The 19,398-nt window shown below is 45.6% G+C and overlaps 1 protein-coding gene across 1 annotated transcript in view; it reads right to left on the bottom strand.

The window, feature by feature from the left end:
* MED24 (mediator complex subunit 24) overlaps nucleotides 1-19,398 on the bottom strand; it is a 115,375-nt gene that overhangs the window by 57,014 nt on the left and 38,963 nt on the right. The window contains exons 5-7 of the mRNA XM_069751637.1: nucleotides 12,128-12,201; nucleotides 8,744-8,967; nucleotides 5,492-5,603 (exon numbers count right to left, since the gene is read on the bottom strand). Coding sequence (XP_069607738.1) covers nucleotides 5,492-5,603; nucleotides 8,744-8,967; nucleotides 12,128-12,201 — 410 coding nt within the window. The remainder of the gene's footprint in view (nucleotides 1-5,491; nucleotides 5,604-8,743; nucleotides 8,968-12,127; nucleotides 12,202-19,398) is intronic.

Below are 19,398 nucleotides of genomic sequence, written 5' to 3'. Positions count from 1 at the left end.
TCGTGTTCTCATTTTATATTTCTTTTCTTGAGCCCCACCTACTCGGGCTCCCCCCTCTATTTCCTCTTCTTTCAATCTCCCCCCTGGGTGAGCTGTTCACCTTCCACCAGCTCGGTGTGATAGGTCTATACCATGATTTATCAGTTACTTTTATAATGATACTATTTGCGTGCATGTCTCGCTCTAGGGGACATGGGCGAACTCATTTTAGGTATGCTTTATTTTATTCACGGTAAGGAAAGTCCTCGCCTGTTGCGGGGGCAAGGAGTTATTGCTTATATGTTAAAGATACCGTAGTCATTCTAGAGGGTTTACTCCCTCTAATTTTTTTTTATTTATTATTCTTTCTCTCTTTTATGTAAGATTTATGCAAGGTTTGTGAACGAGTGTTTTTTGTGTTACTCTTCTCGAATTGTATATTATAAGAAAAACTACTTTGATCATTGATGTAGTTTTCAACTACTGTTTTTCTTGTAAAATTCTCTTCTCTTTAATAAAAATATATTTAACCAAATTTGTAATTTATTAATATTAATTTTCATATATACAGTGGGAAAAAATATTACTAAGTGCTATGTAGAAAATGGATTATTTTATCAGCTCTCAGCTCTGCTTACATTAGAGCTGACAAGTAAAATGTCTTGATTAAACGATAATACGATACAATGTATTATGCATGAATTGTAGTCCGAGGGGCGGAGCATGATACTATCTTTGTTATTCTTACAAGTAATGCTCAGCCACCAACAAAACAGCAGACAAGCTCCATTCCACATCCACAAAAGTCCAATCTATTTAATGTCATTGGTAATCACTATATTACCTGTATACTATATACACAGGAGCTCTTTACATAGTGTAATGTCAATAGTGTTCACTGCATTACCTGTACACTATACATCATATACAGAACTCCCGAGTATAATGTCACCGGTGATCTCTGTATTACCTGTACACTGACACTATATATAGAGCTCTTGTGTATAAGGTCACTAGTGATCACTGTATTATCTGTACTCTGACACTATATACAGAGCGTGTATCAAAAAAAGATTCCCAATAAATTAACCACAAGGCACTTCAATAATACATACCCACAAAAAAAGACCTACAATAAAGTAGTCAAAATAAAGCGAACCAAATTATTAAAATAATCCATATTTATTAAAGACACATTTTATATATAAAAAAGATGACAGACAAAAAACATGATCCAAGATACTCAAAAGGAGGGGCTCCAGACAGTATAACAGTACTTTGTATTACAGATGGTAAATATACAGCTCCACCAAAATGTCATATGGTATAGTTACTCATTCAACATAATTTGTGTATTTGAGACATTCTCAGGGATAATAAATAGTACCCAATTTGTTTATGAACAATGGTAAGAAGCCAGGGCGAAACGTGCGTTGGGGTGAGGAGGGTCTCCGCGGCAGTCCTGGGCATTCACGCAGACATTGGCACTCTTTCACAGCGCTCCTGACAGGTAAAAGAATCTTGGATTTATGCTATTCAGCGGACACTGTATGTCCTTAGTACACTGGTCTATGGTGTTTCCGGGCCCATTGTGTGGACATTATAGCATTTTTACAGAGTTAAGTGTCCTTTACTAACCTTTGGTATAGACGCCCCCGGAAGAAGCCAGGGCGAAACGTGCTTTGGGGTGAGGAGGGTCTCCGCGGCAGTCCTGGGCATTCACGCAGACATTGGCACTCTTTCACAGCGCTCCCGACAGGTAATAGAATCTTGGATTTCTGCTATTCAGCGGACACTGTATGTCCTTAGTACACTGATCTATGGTGTTTCCGGGCCCATTGTGTGGACATTATAACATTTTTACAGAGTTAAGTGTCCTTTACTTACCTTTGGTATAGCGCTATGTGGGATTTTTTGAGTGCTTTGTGCCTGCGGTTTTTCCCTTTTGTTCAGCTCTAGGCCATTGTTCATAAACAAATTGGGTACTATTTATGATCCCTGAGAATGTTGAATGAGTAACTATACCATATGACATATTGGTGGAGCTGTATATTTACCATCTGTAATACAAAGTACTGTTATACTGTCTGGAGCCCCTCCTGTTGAATATCTTGGATCATGTTTTTTGTCTGTCATCTTTTTTATATATAAAATGTGTCTTTAATAAATATGGATTATTTTAATAATTTGGTTTGCATCATTTTGACTACTTTATTGTAGGTCTTTTTTGTGGGTACTATATACAGAGCTCCTGTGTAGAATGGCACTGGTGATCCCTGTATTGCCTGTACACCGACACTGTATACAGAGCTCCTGTGTTTAATGTCACTGGTGATCCCTGTATTACCTGTACACTGATACTATATATACAGAGCTCCTGTGTATAATGTCACTGGTGATCACTGTATTACCTGTAGAATGATACTATATATAGAGCTCTTGTGTATAATGGCACTGGTGATCACTGTATTACCTGTACACTGACACTATATACAAAGCTCTGGTGTATATTGTCACTGATGATCACTGTATTACGTGTACACTGACACCATATACAGAGCTCCTGTGTATAATGCCACTGGTGATCACTGTATTACCTGTAGAATGATACTATATATAGAGCTCTTGTGTATAATGGCACTGGTGATCACTGTATTACCTGTACACTGACACTATATACAAAGCTCCGGTGTATATTGTCACTGATGATCACTGTATTACCTGTTCCCCTGCACTATATACAGAGCTCATGTGTATAATGTCACTGGTGATCACTGTATTACCTGTACACTGACACTATATACAAAGCTCCGGTGTATATTGTCACTGATGATCACTGTATTACCTGTTCCCCTGCACTATATACAGAGCTCATGTGTATAATGTCACTGGTGATCACTGTATTACCTGTACACTGACACTTTATACAGAGCTCCTGTGTATAATGGCACTGATAATCACCATATTACCTGTACACGGACACCATACACAGAGCTCCTGTGTATAATATCACGGGTAATCTTTGAATTATCTTTACACTAACACTATATACAAAGCTCATGTCTTTAATGTCATCAGTGTTAATATTAGTGCTATTAGTATTGTGGTTTTTATTCATGATCATTACTGTAGTATTATTCGGTCACTATGTGGTGGTAATATGTGGTCTGGTCATGGCGTGGCAGTGTTTGTTCCTTATATGTGGTATTACTGGACTTGGCATAGTGGGTTGTGTTGTGTATGGAGGTCACTTATCCGCTCTCTGATATCAATAAGAGGAAGATTCTTGATTCCCAATAGAGATTAAATACTTGAACGTTTAACCCATCCCTATCCTGTGAGAATTACACAGTAGCAAATATGCACTGACAGAGGTTCGCCGGTGAAAACAAGTAATCACCTATCCTTGGGCCATGTTCACATGTTCATTATTTTACATCAGTAAACAATCAGAGGAAAAAAGTATAAGGGTACGTGCCCTTTGACCTCATGATTCTCATTTGATCTGTCATGCACTGTGAGCTGTGAGGTCTTATATAGACAGGTGTGTGCCTTTCCAAATCAAGTCCTATCAGTTTAATTAATCACAGCAGGACTCAATGAAGGAGTAGAACCATCTTATGGAGGATAACAAGGAAATGGACAGCATGTGACGTAAATATGAGTGTCTGAGCAAAGGGTCTGAATACTTATGACCATGTGATATTTCAGTTTTCTTTTTTAAATAAATGTGCAAAAATTTCTACATTTCTATTTTTTTCAGTCAAGATGGGGTGCAGTGTGTACATTAATGAGAAAAAAAATAACTTTTTTGAATTTACCAAATGGCTGCAATGAAACAGAGCGAAAAATGTAAAGGGGTCTGAATACTTTCGTACCCACTGTACAATTCTAACTAGCATTTCCTAATATTATTGTTACTACACCTACTATATATTTGTATATGATCTTGGAGATGGAAATACCCATTTAATTAATGTTGAAAACAGTAAAAAAACACAGTCTGCTTTGAAGCTCGCCACAGGTTCTGTGATCGCAGGGTGGGAGGTCTTCAACAGACCCCCAGCTGTCATAGCAACCTATCAGCCAATGTGCACATAGAATGACATGCCCCCATTCTGTTAGTGCTGCAGTCAGAAATTGAAAGCAGCATTTAATGAGTTAATAGTCACGGGCAAAACTGCTTCACCCACCAGAAGTTACAGGCGGCAGGTCCTGGCTGTGTGTCACAGACATTATCTGACGGGTATGGGGTAGCAGGCTGAGCTGTGATATATTTCATCATTTTTTCCTTCTTAGGGAAACAGCTCTGGACAAAATCAGTCTTCTTCCCCCTCTGGCAGCAAACAAGGCCAATCTATTCTTAAGGTACCGTCACACATAGCGACGCTGCAGCGATACCGACAACGATCCGGATCGCTGCAGCGTCGCTGTTTGGTCGCTGGAGAGCTGTCACACAGACAGCTCTCCAGCGACCAACGATCCCGAGGTCCCCGGTAACCAGGGTAAACATCGGGTAACTAAGCGCAGGGCCGCGCTTAGTAACCCGATGTTTACCCTGGTTACCATCCTAAAAAGTAAAAAAACAAACGCTACATATTTACCTTCCGCTGTCTGTCCTCGGCGCTCTGCTTCTCTGGTCTGGCTGTGAGCGCCGGGCAGCCAGAAAGCAGAGCGGTGACGTCACCGCTCTGCTTTCCGGCTGACCGACGCTCACAGCCAGTACAGGAGGAGAGCAGAGCGCAGCGCTGGAGGACAGACGGCTGTAGGTAAGTATGTACTGTTTGTTTTTTTACTTTTAGGATGGTAACCAGGGTAAACATCGGGTTACTAAGCGCGGCCCTGCGCTTAGTTACCCGATGTTTACCCTGGTTACCAGCAAAGACATCGCTGAATCGGTGTCACACACGCCGATTCAGCGATGTCTACGGGGAGTCCAGCGACGAAATAAAGTTCTGGACTTTCTTCCCCGACCAGCGATCTCCCAGCAGGGGCCTGATCGCTGCTGCCTGTCACACTGGACGATATCGCTAGCGAGGACGCTGCAACGTCACGGATCGCTAGCGATATCGTCTAGTGTGACAGTACCTTTACTTCCCTGCTGAAATTCTTGCCAGGTATACTGCTGTGCTACAGCAGAGGCTCTGCTCTTCCCTGACACTGGCTGCCAAAGCAGCGCCAAGCAATGTGTCTTATTTAAAAGCAGGGGTATGTTCTGCCTGATAAATACACAAGAGTAACAAGCTCATTCATTAACAAAACTATGAGAAATCTTATTCCCACGGACGGACATCTTCACCGCATTATAAAGTTGCTCATGCCCAAAATGGGAGAAATTAAAACCGGAAAAAAATAAATGTTTTAATATTTCTATACAAATGTACATAATAGGAGTAGAGTAGAGTACATATAGGGGATGGTCACCGCTTCTGGTTTAATGGACTAATGTACAGAGTCCCCACATGAAGCAACCATCCACCCAGCACAATAATCAGGGCAGACAAGGCCATACCTCCTGATTAGCGAGATACAATCTTCGGCATTGCTCCGCAGCTGAACACTGGGAAGGAGATTTACGCACTCGGCAAGTTGAAGCAGCGACTCTTCCACGGATGCCCAGGAGGCTACATGTAAAAGAAGACATGAAAACGAGGTCTGACATATCTGCCAGCTAGAGCGGATAGCCCCGCGCAAGTACCGTGATCTAGAAGACATTCCCGATCGGATACAGAGATGAGGGACGGCAAGGATCAGGCTTCAGCTAAGATGACGTGGCATGAGAAGTGTCCCCCTATGTGCAGGGGATCACATTAGTAAGAAGGCCATTAAAAGGGGTTGCACCAAGTATACAAGTTATCCCTGTTAATAGAATAGGGGATAATTTACCAAATAGCCTGAGGTCCGACTGCTGTGACCTCCACCGATCCTAAGAACAGGGCTGTGCAGAGCCCCGTTCCTACAACTGGCGGGGGTCTCAGCAGTTAGACCACACATTTCCCCTCTCCTATCAATAGGAGACAACTTTTAAACTTGTTTCAACCATTTTAAAACTCTTTAAAGGGGGCCTCCACAATCTCTACCTGCTGATTGCAAAGTGTCCTCCTATTGTGACCCCCAGCGATAAGCTATAACTTTTAGAGGAAGTCAGGCCTTATATTAAAGAAGGGTAGGGTGCATCTGATTTACCAACAGGGCAGGTGATAACTACTAAACTGGTTGACGTTTGACCAGTGGCGTAACTAGAGTACAATGGGCTCCGATGCAAGATTCGGACCAGGGTCCCCCATTCAGAGATTATATATATATATATATATTTATTTATTATACATATATATATATATATATATATATATATATATATATATATATATATATATATATATATATATACACATCTACACACACACACACACACACATATATATATATGTATATATATATATGTGTGTGTGTGTAGATGTATATATACATGTATAATATATATATATATATATATATATATATATATATATATATATATATATATATTTATATATATATATATATACACACATACATATACATGTATATAAATATAGCAGGATGGGGGGCCCTGTATACACACACATCCTCTATCCTTATATAGGTCTTTATCCTGGGCCCCACCCTGGTATATATGTGCCTTTTCCTGCCTGGACCTCTACTGGCATATATATCCCTACATGTCCCTTATCCTGGGCCCCTTTCCGGTATATTCCATATTTTGCGGATTATTAGACACACCAGATTATAAGAAAAAAATGTTTTTAATAAAATGGCAGTGCGTTTTACAGTTTGCTTTTACAGGTAGCTTACATGAGGGGCGGCAGCAGAGTGGGGTCCCAGGAAAAAGGGTCGCTGCTGCAGGAAGCTGGCGGAGGCAGGAGTGGGGCGATGCTGCAGGCCCAGGTTGTTAGGAGGAGGCGTTCGATGGAGGCAGGAGTGGGGCGATGCTCTGGGCCCCAAGCTGGTAGGAGGAGGCATTCGAAGGAGGCAGGAGTGGGGCGATGCTCCGGGCCCCAGGCTGGTAGGAGGAGGCATTTGATGGAGGCAGGAGTGGGGCGATGCTCCGGGTCCCAGGCTGGTAGGAGGAGGCGTTCGATGGAGGCAGGAGTGGGGCGATGCTCCAGGCCCCAGGCTGGTAGGAGGAGGCATTCAATAGAGGCAGGAGTGGGGCGGCAGCAGAGTGGGGTCCCAGGAAAAAGGGTCGCTGCTGCAGGAAGCTGGCGGAGGCAGGAGTGGGGCGATGCTGCAGGCCCAGGCTGGTAGGAGGAGGCGTTCAATGGAGGCAGGAGTGGGGCGATGCTGCAGGCCCAGGTTGTTAGGAGGAGGCGTTCGATGGAGGCAGGAGTGGGGCGATGCTCCGGGCCCCAGGCTGGTAGGAGGCATTTGATGGAGGCAGGAGTGGGGCGATGCTCCGGGCCCCAGGCTGGTAGGAGGAGGCATTCGATGGAGGCAGGAGTGGGGCAATGCTCCAGGCCCAGGCTGGTAGGAGGAGGCATTCGATAGAGGCAGGAGTGGGGCGATGCTCCGGGCCCCAGGCTGGTAGGAGGAGGCATTCGATGGAGGCAGGAGTGGGGCAATGCTCCAGGCCCAGGCTGGTAGGAGGAGGCATTCGATAGAGGCAGGAGTGGGGCGATGCTCCGGGCCCCAGGCTGGTAGGAGGAGGCATTCGATGGAGGCAGGAGTGGGGCAATGCTCCAGGCCCCAGGCTGGTAGGAGGAGGCATTCGATGGAGGCAGGAGTGGGGCAATGCTCCAGGCCCCAGGCTGGTAGGAGGAGGCGTTCGATGGAGGCAGGAGTAGGGCGGTAGAGCGATGCTTCGGGCCCCAGGCTGGTAGGAGCCCCCACACCGCCATTTTGTGAAAGCCCGAAGCTCCCACACTTTCCAAAGTTTTCAATGCAGTGGGACTTCGGGAAAATGGCTGCCAAAGGTGGCGCACACGCGCACATGAGTACTTGGTATTGAAATCTCGTCTCTTGAGATCTCAATCTGCACATGCGCCGCCTCCACTAACTTCCTGCTGCAACAACACTGTGACCCCACTCCACAGCAGTCGGTAAGGTACATTCAGATTGTAAGACGCAACCCCATTTCACCCTCAAATTTTGTATATCTCCTATTCTGGTATATATATCACCCATTCTGGCGCTGTTCTTTAATGCATAGAGAAAAATAAACAATTATACTCATCTTCCCTCCACCCTTGCACAGCCCTCTTCTGAAGCAGAGAGCTGACTTAAGCGTATAAGCGACGGGAGCGCTTGACGTCCCTGCCATGCCCACCTAGTCACGTGCACGCTGACGTCACCTGCTGGGCCTCTGATTGGTCGGCAGTGTGTATTGCCATGCACGTACTCAGCGGGTCTCTGTGCCACAATACACTTCAGCTAAATGTGCATCTGAGGACGCACATCCAGATGAAGTTTGTGCTGGCTTCAATGGGTTTTTCACCTGCATGGGCCCGCTCGTGACCGCGGTAGCTGCACACCAGCATTTGCGCTCAAGACCCCCACTCCTGATTAAGCAGATCAGACATGCCTGCATGCTACCAATCCATTCATGCCAGAGCCAGCCCAGTGCTACACTCCTCTATCTCTGGCAGTCCCATATAGATTTGCAGGAGCCCCACCGCCACTGCATTTAAAACTAGATCTAGCGATTAATAAACCCAAAAAGTCCTCTACACCCTCACAAACTATTTAAAATTTTGTTAAGCAATGGCATCAAAACAGGCATACGCACCCGGTTCCTCCAGCTTGGCGATATGGATGAGAGCCCTGTTCTTGGTGCTACTAAGTATGGCCTCAAGCCTCTTCAGACACATTGATAGGTGACTTTCTTCAGATACAGGATCCAAAACGTCCTTCAACTTGTCCATATAGAAGGCTGACCCTCGCAACAGCCAGTTTACAACATTCATTAAGGCCCGGCATAGGCTTAGACATTCTTCTGCTTTACCATGACAGCTGGGAAAGGAAACATCACATTTGTGAGAAATAGCAATAAACAGGTAATAAACTTGTAATTAATTTAATTGATTTTATCCAGCATGGAAAGTTATGAAACTCAGCAAATCATTTTATTTGCGGATTCATCCCTTTAAATAAATAGCATGTAAGTGGCTTCCAAACCCCTGCCTTTCCCCAGTCTATGTACCTGCCTTTATCTGCACTGATATCAGCACACACTCATTTGGAGTACAGATGATGGCAGTGAAAGGTCAGCTCTTGCCTCCTCCTGTGAGTGTTGTGCTTATCAGAACAAGCTCCTGAAGCAGCTTAAACCCAGAGTTATTGAGATATAGGTGCTGACCCCTTCACTGCCATCACCTGTACTCCAAATGATTACAGACTGATATCAATGCAGCTGAAGGGAAAGCTGAGGCAAAGTCGGGTATGGAAGCAACTTGTATGCATTTTTATAAGAATACATTCCCTAATAAAATGATTTTCAAAGTTTTATAACTCTTAATGCTGGACAAACCTATATAAAATAATACTCAAAGAAAAACGCACTACAAAGTTTAGCTGCAAACGAGATGTTATTTAATCATAAAATAATCACCTCTGAAAATTAGTCCTTTAAAGAGGACCAGTTACCAAGCTTTTAATGTCAAACTGGACACACGATGTAATAGAGGCTATAGAATGGAATTAAATGTTTTTATGTTTGCTTTTACTCTCTTTTTTTTTAATAGTTTAATTTGGCCACAATTGAGTTAATTTTAGAGTTCAAGTGGGTGTTATCAGAGAGTTTTCACTGGGGGAGTGAACTTGTTCTCCCTGTATGATGCTAACCAATGATAAACAGGTAGCGACACTCAAAAGGAAGAACATGCCCCACCATAGCTTAGAGCAGATTTCTCAGTGTGTGATATGTAATGATACAGTCCTGAGCCCCTGCTCTAACCTCCTGCAGGAGTCACTGTGGGAGAGTGGTAGCACAGGCGAATATAGCTGTGTCATATTACAAACTCTTATCAGCTCTCTTTTTATAGCACTGTCACCTCTGCTGTACTGCCCCTCCCCCACTCTGCCTGTCCGGAGATATGTCTTTAATTAAACATATCTTTTGTGGTCAACTTTCAATCGCTCAGCAGTGAGATCAGAGCAGGGTGTCATTACATCTCACACAGGAGTAGTCCAGAACAGGCAGATTACTCCTATATGAGACATAATGACAGCCCTGATCTCACTGGAATGAGTACAAGTTGCCTAACCACAGCAGATAGAAGTGTGATTACTTACACAGCTCCAGACAGGCACTGTAGAGGAAGGTGATATGAAAGGAAGAGAGCTGAGTTTGTAATGTAACACAGCTAAACTCAGCTGCCCTGCTTCTCCCCCCATACTGACTCATGCAGGAAGCTAGGCCAGGAGATCTGAGCTGTATCATTACCAGGGCTGTGGAGTCGGAGTCGTGGAGTCGGAGCTAGTTTTGGTTGGAGTCTGAGTCGGTAGAAATGTACCGACTCCAGCTTTAAAAAAATGTATTAATATTTCATAATTGAACTTTCATATGAATTTTATAAATGTTACTCAAATATATATGTTCTATCAAACTATGAACAACAGTGATAAGCAGTTCTGCTGGAGATAGAGACATTTCTTACTTCTTGTGTGTCACTGTTCTCCACTGCCCTTATCTAATCTTATACTTGGTTAACCTCATGCTGCCCCAACCCCCCTACTTACAATGTATGAATCTGAAAGTGAAGATGTGTTGCAAATTCTTAGTAGTAAAGCTCCTCCTCTAGACTAGATGTTTGGTTTGAGTCTTCCAAGCATCTCACAGCTGCTACTTAGAAGAGGAAGACTGTAAGAAGTATTATCCTTTCAACAAACTTTGCATCAGTTAACTGTGAGTACATGAGGAATAACAGTATTACTGACCACTATATCAGTTGTACGACCTGGCAATAATTTTGTACAATTGTTTTTAGGAAAAACAATTGTCATTTGGATTGTGAATGCAGAATTAAAAACCTGAGAATGTCAAAGAAGCGTCACATTAAAGGGGTTTTTCTCTGCTCTCAAAATAATTAGATCAGATTTGAGGGCATCCATGAAGGAGGATCTGACAGAGTCAATACTTTTTCTGAGGACAAATTTATAGATTTCTTCTTATTAACTGCATAATAGTGTTTATTGCATATTTACTTACAAGAGTTTAGAAAAGTTTATAAAAGTTATTTGCTATATTCTAATTGTATTCTAATAAATATAGTTTTTGCTCTAAGTGGTCTGATTACTTATACGATGGTGAGAAACTGAATAAGCACGATGTTAATATTTGACAACAGTAAATTTATTGTTACGAATTGGCCATTTATGAAGGAGTCGGAACCTGATAAAATCCAGGAGTCGGAGTCGCAACTATGGCTTACCGACTCCACAGCCCTGAATTACATCTCACACACTGAGAAACCTGCTCTAAGCTATAGTGGGGGATGTTCTTTTTCTGCTGTGTTGCTGCCTCCTTATAATTGGTCAGCATCATGCAGAGTGAATAACATGCCCCAGTGAAAACTCTCTGATAACACCCACTTGGATCTAACCAAAATTAACTCATTAAGGGCTAAATACTTTGATTGCTAATATCTCTGCAGAGTGACAGAATTGAAACGAAAAAAAAAATATATATTTATTTGGCTGAACAGCCACAATTGCATCCTGTGCCCAGTTCAAGGTGAAAAATGTGCTAAAAGGTTCTCTTTAAAAGGGTTTTCAAGAATTTTAAGAAAACAAGTCACAAGAAGAAAATAGAGTAAACTTTGCTGACCGTTTTAGTACACTCAAGCTCTGCCACGTTGGTAATTCCCGCCAGTCTCTGATTACTTAAAGCAGCGATAACATGCTGTCAGTAACCATGTGAATGATACAGCAAAAAAATGGCATTAAAAGAGATGCATGTACAGCAAATGAGGTCCTATACCAGCGATGCTAGCACTGACAGCATGTCATGGCTGTAGGGAGTAAGCACAAAGATTAACTCTTCTCTCTTCTTACAGCTCACGTCTGCTCAGTTGAGAGCAAAGCATAAGTGCAATAGGGAAGGAATCTCTGTCGGTCAGGTCAAGCGGTCACCCTACCTCCAGGTCTAAGGCAAAATACAAAGTAGCATTACCCCAGATTATCACAGAACATGTCCATGATCTCCAACAGAGACTGGATGCAGAGATCTCTTGAGAAGTCATCAAACTAAGGACAAAACAGAAAGATTAAATAATTACCCCATTATAACAAACCATAGTCATCACATATGTGTATCTCCTATTAGAAAAGACCCCCCTTTTGGTTTTTAAAGGCAGTTGTCCTGTTTTCCAGGGTCCGCAAACATCAAATATTGTTAGGTGGCAGTAAGACGTCTTCTAGTCCCATATTACTGCACTTTTAGGCATATTTGTTGCTTTGATGTCTGGTAAGCCCACCTGAGATGCTATTGTGGAGGTAAACCTTCACCCGATAGCCCATAATCCCAAAAGTCTGCTCTACTGAGTAATATGGGAAGACTGGTGTATCACCGCACAACTAGGCAGGTCCGCCGTTCTGGAAGCTGAGCGACAACCACTGCGGGTCAGTAATGGTGGCCATTTTCTGGTGTCACATTTACACGAAAAAGATATGGTCAACTCAAGTACGTTTCCTGTCAAAACATTCTGGAAAGGGAATGTCTCAGGATAGACATCAATGTCATGACAACCGGACCGCCAACTTTTGCCGTCGGCACTGCTTCACATTTTTAAAAGGCTATGTGATTGGTCTATTAAAGTCAATGGCTGAACATGTGGTCGTCTGGTAAAAGAAGATGGAGCTGTTGAGAGAAGTGGCTTTGGGCATTCATGGTGCTCTAATGATCATCGGGGCCCCAGTGCTCAGACCATTGCTGATTGCCTATATTGGTGGTCCAATTGATACACCAGAAATCAAGCCTTTCAATGAGGACCTGTAACAAAGTCGGAAGTTTTTAGTTATTGCTCTTATTTTATTCCTGCTGCTCTTCTGAGTTTAAGGTTTCTGGGCATTTTTGTTTTTAAAGGGACTCTATCAGCAGATTTTTTCTATGGAACCTGAGAGCACCATAATGTAGGAGCAGAGACCATGATTACAGAGATGTGTCACTTATTAGGTTGTGTTTTGCTGTTGCAATACAATTAGTGTAATAGCAGGAGAGTATCACTACAGGACAACAACGCTCCCAGAACAGATAAGCAGTTCTCCATCACTATACAATGTACACAGAAAGCTGTAGTGTGGGTGGGGTTATACACAGCTCAGGATTCCAAGCTCTGCAGCAGAGAAAACTATAAGGGTATGTGTCCACGTTCAGGATTGCATCAGGATTTGGTCAGGATTTTTCATCAGTATTTGTAAGCCAAAACCAGGAGTGGGTGATAAATGCAGAAGTGGTGCATATGTTTATATTATACTTTTCCTCTAATTGTTCCACTCCTGGTTTTGGCTTACAAATACTGATGAAAAATCCTGACCAAATCCTGATGCAATCCTGAACGTGGACACATACCCTAATTCTTACACAACTGCTGCAAACAGTAAATTAAATGATACATCACTGGAATCAGAGTCTCTGTCTCAATGTCATGCTGCTGTCAGATTACATAGCAAAAACTTGCTAACAGATTCCCTTTAAACCATTTACCCCCGAATGTGGTTTGCACGTTAACAATCAGGCAATTTTTTACAATTCTGACCAGTGTCACTTTACGAGGTAATAACTCTGGTACGCTTCTACGGATCCCACTGATTCTGAGATACTTTTTTTTGTGACATATTGTACTTCTTGATAGTGGTAAAATTCCTTCAGTATGACATGCGGTTGTGAAAAAAAAACAAAAAACGGAAAATTGGCCAAATTTTTGAAAATTGCGCAATTTTCCAACTTTGAATTTTCATGCCCTTAAAATCAGAGATAGGTCAAACAAAATAGTTCATAAGTAACATTTTCCACATGTCTATTTTATATCAGCACAATTTTTGAACATTTTTTTCTTTGTTAGGGAGTTATAGAAGTTGACCAGCGATTTTTCATTTTTTTCCCACAAAATTTACAAAACCATTTTTTTTTTTTAGGGACCACATCACATTTGAACTCACTTTGAGGGGTCTATATGACAGAAAATACCCAAAAGTGACACCGTTAAAAAAACTTCACCCCTGAAGGTGCTCAAAACCACATTAAAGAAGCTTATTAACCCTTCAGGTGCTTCACAGGAATTTTTGGAATGTGGGGGAAAAAAAAGAACATATAACTTTTTTCACAAAAAATTTACTTCAGATCCAAATTTTTTTGTTTTATTTTAACAAGGGTACCAGGAAAAAAAATGGACCCCAAAATGTCTTGCGTCATTTCTCCTGAGCATGCCAATACATCATGTGAAAGAGAAAACTACTGTTTGGGCGCACGGCAGAGTTCAGAAGGGAAGGTGCGCCATTTGACTTTTTGAATGCAGAGTTTGATGGAACAATTGGCGGGCGCCATGTCGCGTTTGGGAGAACCCCTGATGTGCCAGTGAAACAATGAAAATCCCCCACAAGTGACACCACTTTGCAAACTAGACACCTCAGGGAACATATGTAGATATGTGGTAAGCACACTGAACCCTCAGGTGCTTCATAAAAGTTTATGGCGTTGAGCCGTTAAAAAAAAAAAAAAAAATATTTCCCCACAAATATGTTTTTAACCCAAAATATTGCATTTTTTTAAGGGTAACAGGAGAAATTGCACCATACAATTTGTTGTCCAATTTCTCTTGAGTACGCCGATACCAAATATGAGGCAATTACTGTTTGGGTGCACGGCAGAGCTCGGAAGGGAAGGAGTGTCATTTGGCTTTTTGAATGTAAAATTTCCTGGAATCATTAGCGATTGTCATGTCCCAATTAGAGAGCAGGATCAGCTGTGGAGGATATCCACTAATAAAACATAACTTTTAATATTAAATGCTAAAAAAATGCACATCCAACAGGGAGGAAGATATTACATTTCAAGAGGTTTTTGGGACTCTGCCTTTATACACATTGGGTGGGCTGGTCCCTTAGAGCAAGGTCCATTTGGGGCCTGTCCTTGTTAGGACAGGAGTTACATAGGGGTTACAGGGTAGACATATTACTTTAGCCCTGCCTCTTCTCATCTAATCGGATCTTTACTGTGTCGTACGGAAGCATACAGTGTCCGGCAGCTTGGGTGAGATCAAACCATATTTTTTATATTGAGCACTGGTTCACCTGAGCACTTTATATGTATTTTTTTCGTTTGTGTCCTGTTGGATGTGCATTTTTTTAGCATTTAATATTAAAAGTTATGTTTTATTAGTGGATATCCTCCACAGCTGATCCTGTCTTGAGCCAGAGGGTATATGTATGGTGTGATTTTTGCACACTATTGCTTCCCCAATTAGAGAGCCCCTGATGTGCCTAAACAGTGGAAACCCCTCACAAGTGACCCCATTTTGGAAAGCAGACCCCTCAAGAAATGTATTTAGATGTGTGGTGAGGACCTTGAATCACCCAGTGCTTCACAGAAATTTTATAACGTTGAGCCATGAAAATAAAAAAAACAAAAAAAAAAAACATTTTCCCCACAAAAAGGTTATTTTGGCTCCAAATTTTGCATTTTCATAAGGGTAACAGGAGAAATTGCACCCTACAATTTGTTGTGCAACTTCTCCTGAGTACGCCCATCAGGGCCGCCATCAGGGCATTACATACGTGACTGGCATCTGGGGCCCAGTGAGCAGAGGGGGCCCGCATCGGGCCCCCTCTTACCTGCTCACCGGGCCCCTACGGCGGCCGGCGCTACAGCTGTACGCTATTGACATGCGGGCCCGCGCCCGCACGTCAATAGTTAACAGCCGCCAGCCGCAGCGTGCAGGTCGACGGCGTCTGACGTCATTGTCAGTCGCCCGCGAGTGCACGGTGCAGCTGCGTGGAGAGATCAGGAGCGCGGCAGGTAAGCAGAACTTTTTTTTTTTTTACTGATAGCGGCGATCCGGGGAGGGGGGGGGGGGCCCAGGGCAGTAAAGCTGGACACAGAGGGGGCAGAAAGCTGGACACAGAGGGGGCAGTAAAGCTGGACACAGAGGGGGCAGAAAGCTGGACACAGAGGGGGCAGAAAGCAGGACACAGAGGGGGCAGTAAAGCTGGACACAGAGGGGGCAGTAAAGCTGGACACAGGGGGGGCAGAAAGCTGGACACAGAGGGGGCAGTAAAGCTGGACACAGAGGGGGCAGTAAAGCTGGACACAGAAGGGGCAGAAAGCTGGACACAGAGGGGGCAGTAAAGCTGGACACGGGGGGCAGAAAGCTGGACACGGGGGGCAGAAAGCTGGACACAGAGGGGGCAGTAAAGCTGGACACAGAGGGGGCAGAAAGCTGGACACAGAGGGGGCAGAAAGCAGGACACAGAGGGGGCAGTAAAGCTGGACACAGAGGGCGCAGAAAGCTGGACACAGAGGGGGCAGAAAGCTGGACACAGAGGGGGCAGAAAGCAGGACACAGAGGGGGCAGTAAAGCTGGACACAGAGGGCGCAGAAAGCTGGACACAGAGGGGGCAGTAAAGCTGGACACAGAGGGGGCAGTAAAGCTGGACACAGGGGGGGCAGAAAGCTGGACACAGAGGGGGCAGTAAAGCTGGACACAGAGGGGGCAGTAAAGCTGGACACAGAAGGGGCAGAAAGCTGGACACAGAGGGGGCAGTAAAGCTGGACACGGGGGGCAGAAAGCTGGACACGGGGGGCAGAAAGCTGGACACAGAGGGGGCAGTAAAGCTGGACACAGAGGGGGCAGTAAAGCTGGACACAGAGGGGGCAGTAAAGCTGGACACAGAGGGGGCAGTAAAGCTGGACACAGAGGGGGCAGTAAAGCTGGACACAGAGGGGGCAGTAAAGCTGGACACAGAGGGGGCAGAAAGCTGGACACAGAGGGGGCAGTAAAGCTGGACACAGAGGGGGCAGAAAGCTGGACACAGAGGGGGCAGAAAGCTGGACACAGAGGGGGCAGTAAAGCTGGACACAGAGGGGGCAGAAAGCTGGACACAGGGGGGGCAGAAAGCTGGACACAGAGGGGGCAGAAAGCTGGACACAGGGGGGGCAGTAAAGCTGGACACAGAGGGGGCAGTAAAGCTGGACACAGGGGGGGCAGTAAAGCTGGACACAGAGGGGGCAGTAAAGCTGGACACAGAGGGGGCAGTAAAGCTGGACACAGAGGGGGCAGTAAAGCTGGACACAGAGGGGGCAGTAAAGCTGGACACAGAGGGGGCAGTAAAGCTGGACACAGAGGGGGCAGTAAAGCTGGACACAGAGGGGGCAGTAAAGCTGGACACAGAGGGGGCAGTAAAGCTGGACACAGAGGGGGCAGTAAAGCTGGACACAGAGGGGGCAGTAAAGCTGGACACAGAGGGGGCAGTAAAGCTGGACACAGAGGGGGCAGTAAAGCTGGACACAGAGGGGGCAGTAAAGCTGGACACAGAGGGGGCAGTAAAGCTGGACACAGAGGGGGCAGTAAAGCTGGACACAGAGGGGGCAGTAAAGCTGGACACAGAGGGGGCAGTAAAGCTGGACACAGAGGGGGCAGTAAAGCTGGACACAGAGGGGGCAGTAAAGCTGGACACAGAGGGGGCAGTAAAGCTGGACACAGAGGGGGCAGTAAAGCTGGACACAGAGGGGGCAGTAAAGCTGGACACAGAGGGGGCAGTAAAGCTGGACACAGAGGGGGCAGTAAAGCTGGACACAGAGGGGGCAGTAAAGCTGGACACAGAGGGGGCAGTAAAGCTGGACACAGAGGGGGCAGTAAAGCTGGACACAGAGGGGGCAGTAAAGCTGGACACAGAGGGGGCAGTAAAGCTGGACACAGAGGGGGCAGTAAAGCTGGACACAGAGGGGGCAGTAAAGCTGGACACAGAGGGGGCAGTAAAGCTGGACACAGAGGGGGCAGTAAAGCTGGACACAGAGGGGGCAGTAAAGCTGGACACAGAGGGGGCAGTAAAGCTGGACACAGAGGGGGCAGTAAAGCTGGACACAGAGGGGGCAGTAAAGCTGGACACAGAGGGGGCAGTAAAGCTGGACACAGAGGGGGCAGTAAAGCTGGACACAGAGGGGGCAGTAAAGCTGGACACAGAGGGGGCAGTAAAGCTGGACACAGAGGGGGCAGTAAAGCTGGACACAGAGGGGGCAGTAAAGCTGGACACAGAGGGGGCAGTAAAGCTGGACACAGAGGGGGCAGTAAAGCTGGACACAGAGGGGGCAGTAAAGCTGGACACAGAGGGGGCAGTAAAGCTGGACACAGAGGGGGCAGTAAAGCTGGACACAGAGGGGGCAGTAAAGCTGGACACAGAGGGGGCAGTAAAGCTGGACACAGAGGGGGCAGTAAAGCTGGACACAGAGGGGGCAGTAAAGCTGGACACAGAGGGGGCAGTAAAGCTGGACACAGAGGGGGCAGTAAAGCTGGACACAGAGGGGGCAGTAAAGCTGGACACAGAGGGGGCAGTAAAGCTGGACACAGAGGGGGCAGTAAAGCTGGACACAGAGGGGGCAGTAAAGCTGGACACAGAGGGGGCAGTAAAGCTGGACACAGAGGGGGCAGTAAAGCTGGACACAGAGGGGGCAGTAAAGCTGGACACAGAGGGGGCAGTAAAGCTGGACACAGAGGGGGCAGTAAAGCTGGACACAGAGGGGGCAGTAAAGCTGGACACAGAGGGGGCAGTAAAGCTGGACACAGAGGGGGCAGTAAAGCTGGACACAGAGGGGGCAGTAAAGCTGGACACAGAGGGGGCAGTAAAGCTGGACACAGAGGGGGCAGTAAAGCTGGACACAGAGGGGGCAGTAAAGCTGGACACAGAGGGGGCAGTAAAGCTGGACACAGAGGGGGCAGTAAAGCTGGACACAGAGGGGGCAGTAAAGCTGGACACAGAGGGGGCAGTAAAGCTGGACACAGAGGGGGCAGTAAAGCTGGACACAGAGGGGGCAGTAAAGCTGGACACAGAGGGGGCAGTAAAGCTGGACACAGAGGGGGCAGTAAAGCTGGACACAGAGGGGGCAGTAAAGCTGGACACAGAGGGGGCAGTAAAGCTGGACACAGAGGGGGCAGTAAAGCTGGACACAGAGGGGGCAGTAGAGCTGGACACAGAGGGGGCAGTAGAGCTGGACACAGAGGGGGCAGTAAAGCTGGACACAGAGGGGGCAGTAAAGCTGGACACAGAGGGGGCAGTAAAGCTGGACACAGAGGGGGCAGTAAAGCTGGACACAGAGGGGGCAGTAAAGCTGGACACAGAGGGGGCAGTAAAGCTGGACACAGAGGGGGCAGTAAAGCTGGACACAGAGGGGGCAGTAAAGCTGGACACAGAGGGGGCAGTAAAGCTGGACACAGAGGGGGCAGTAAAGCT

This window comes from Ranitomeya imitator, chromosome 2 (assembly GCF_032444005.1).
Source record: "Ranitomeya imitator isolate aRanImi1 chromosome 2, aRanImi1.pri, whole genome shotgun sequence".
In the NCBI taxonomy this organism is placed as follows: Eukaryota; Metazoa; Chordata; class Amphibia; order Anura; family Dendrobatidae; genus Ranitomeya; species Ranitomeya imitator.
The sequence above is the reverse complement of the archived record's forward strand: the minus strand, read 5'-3'. Positions and strand labels throughout refer to the sequence as shown.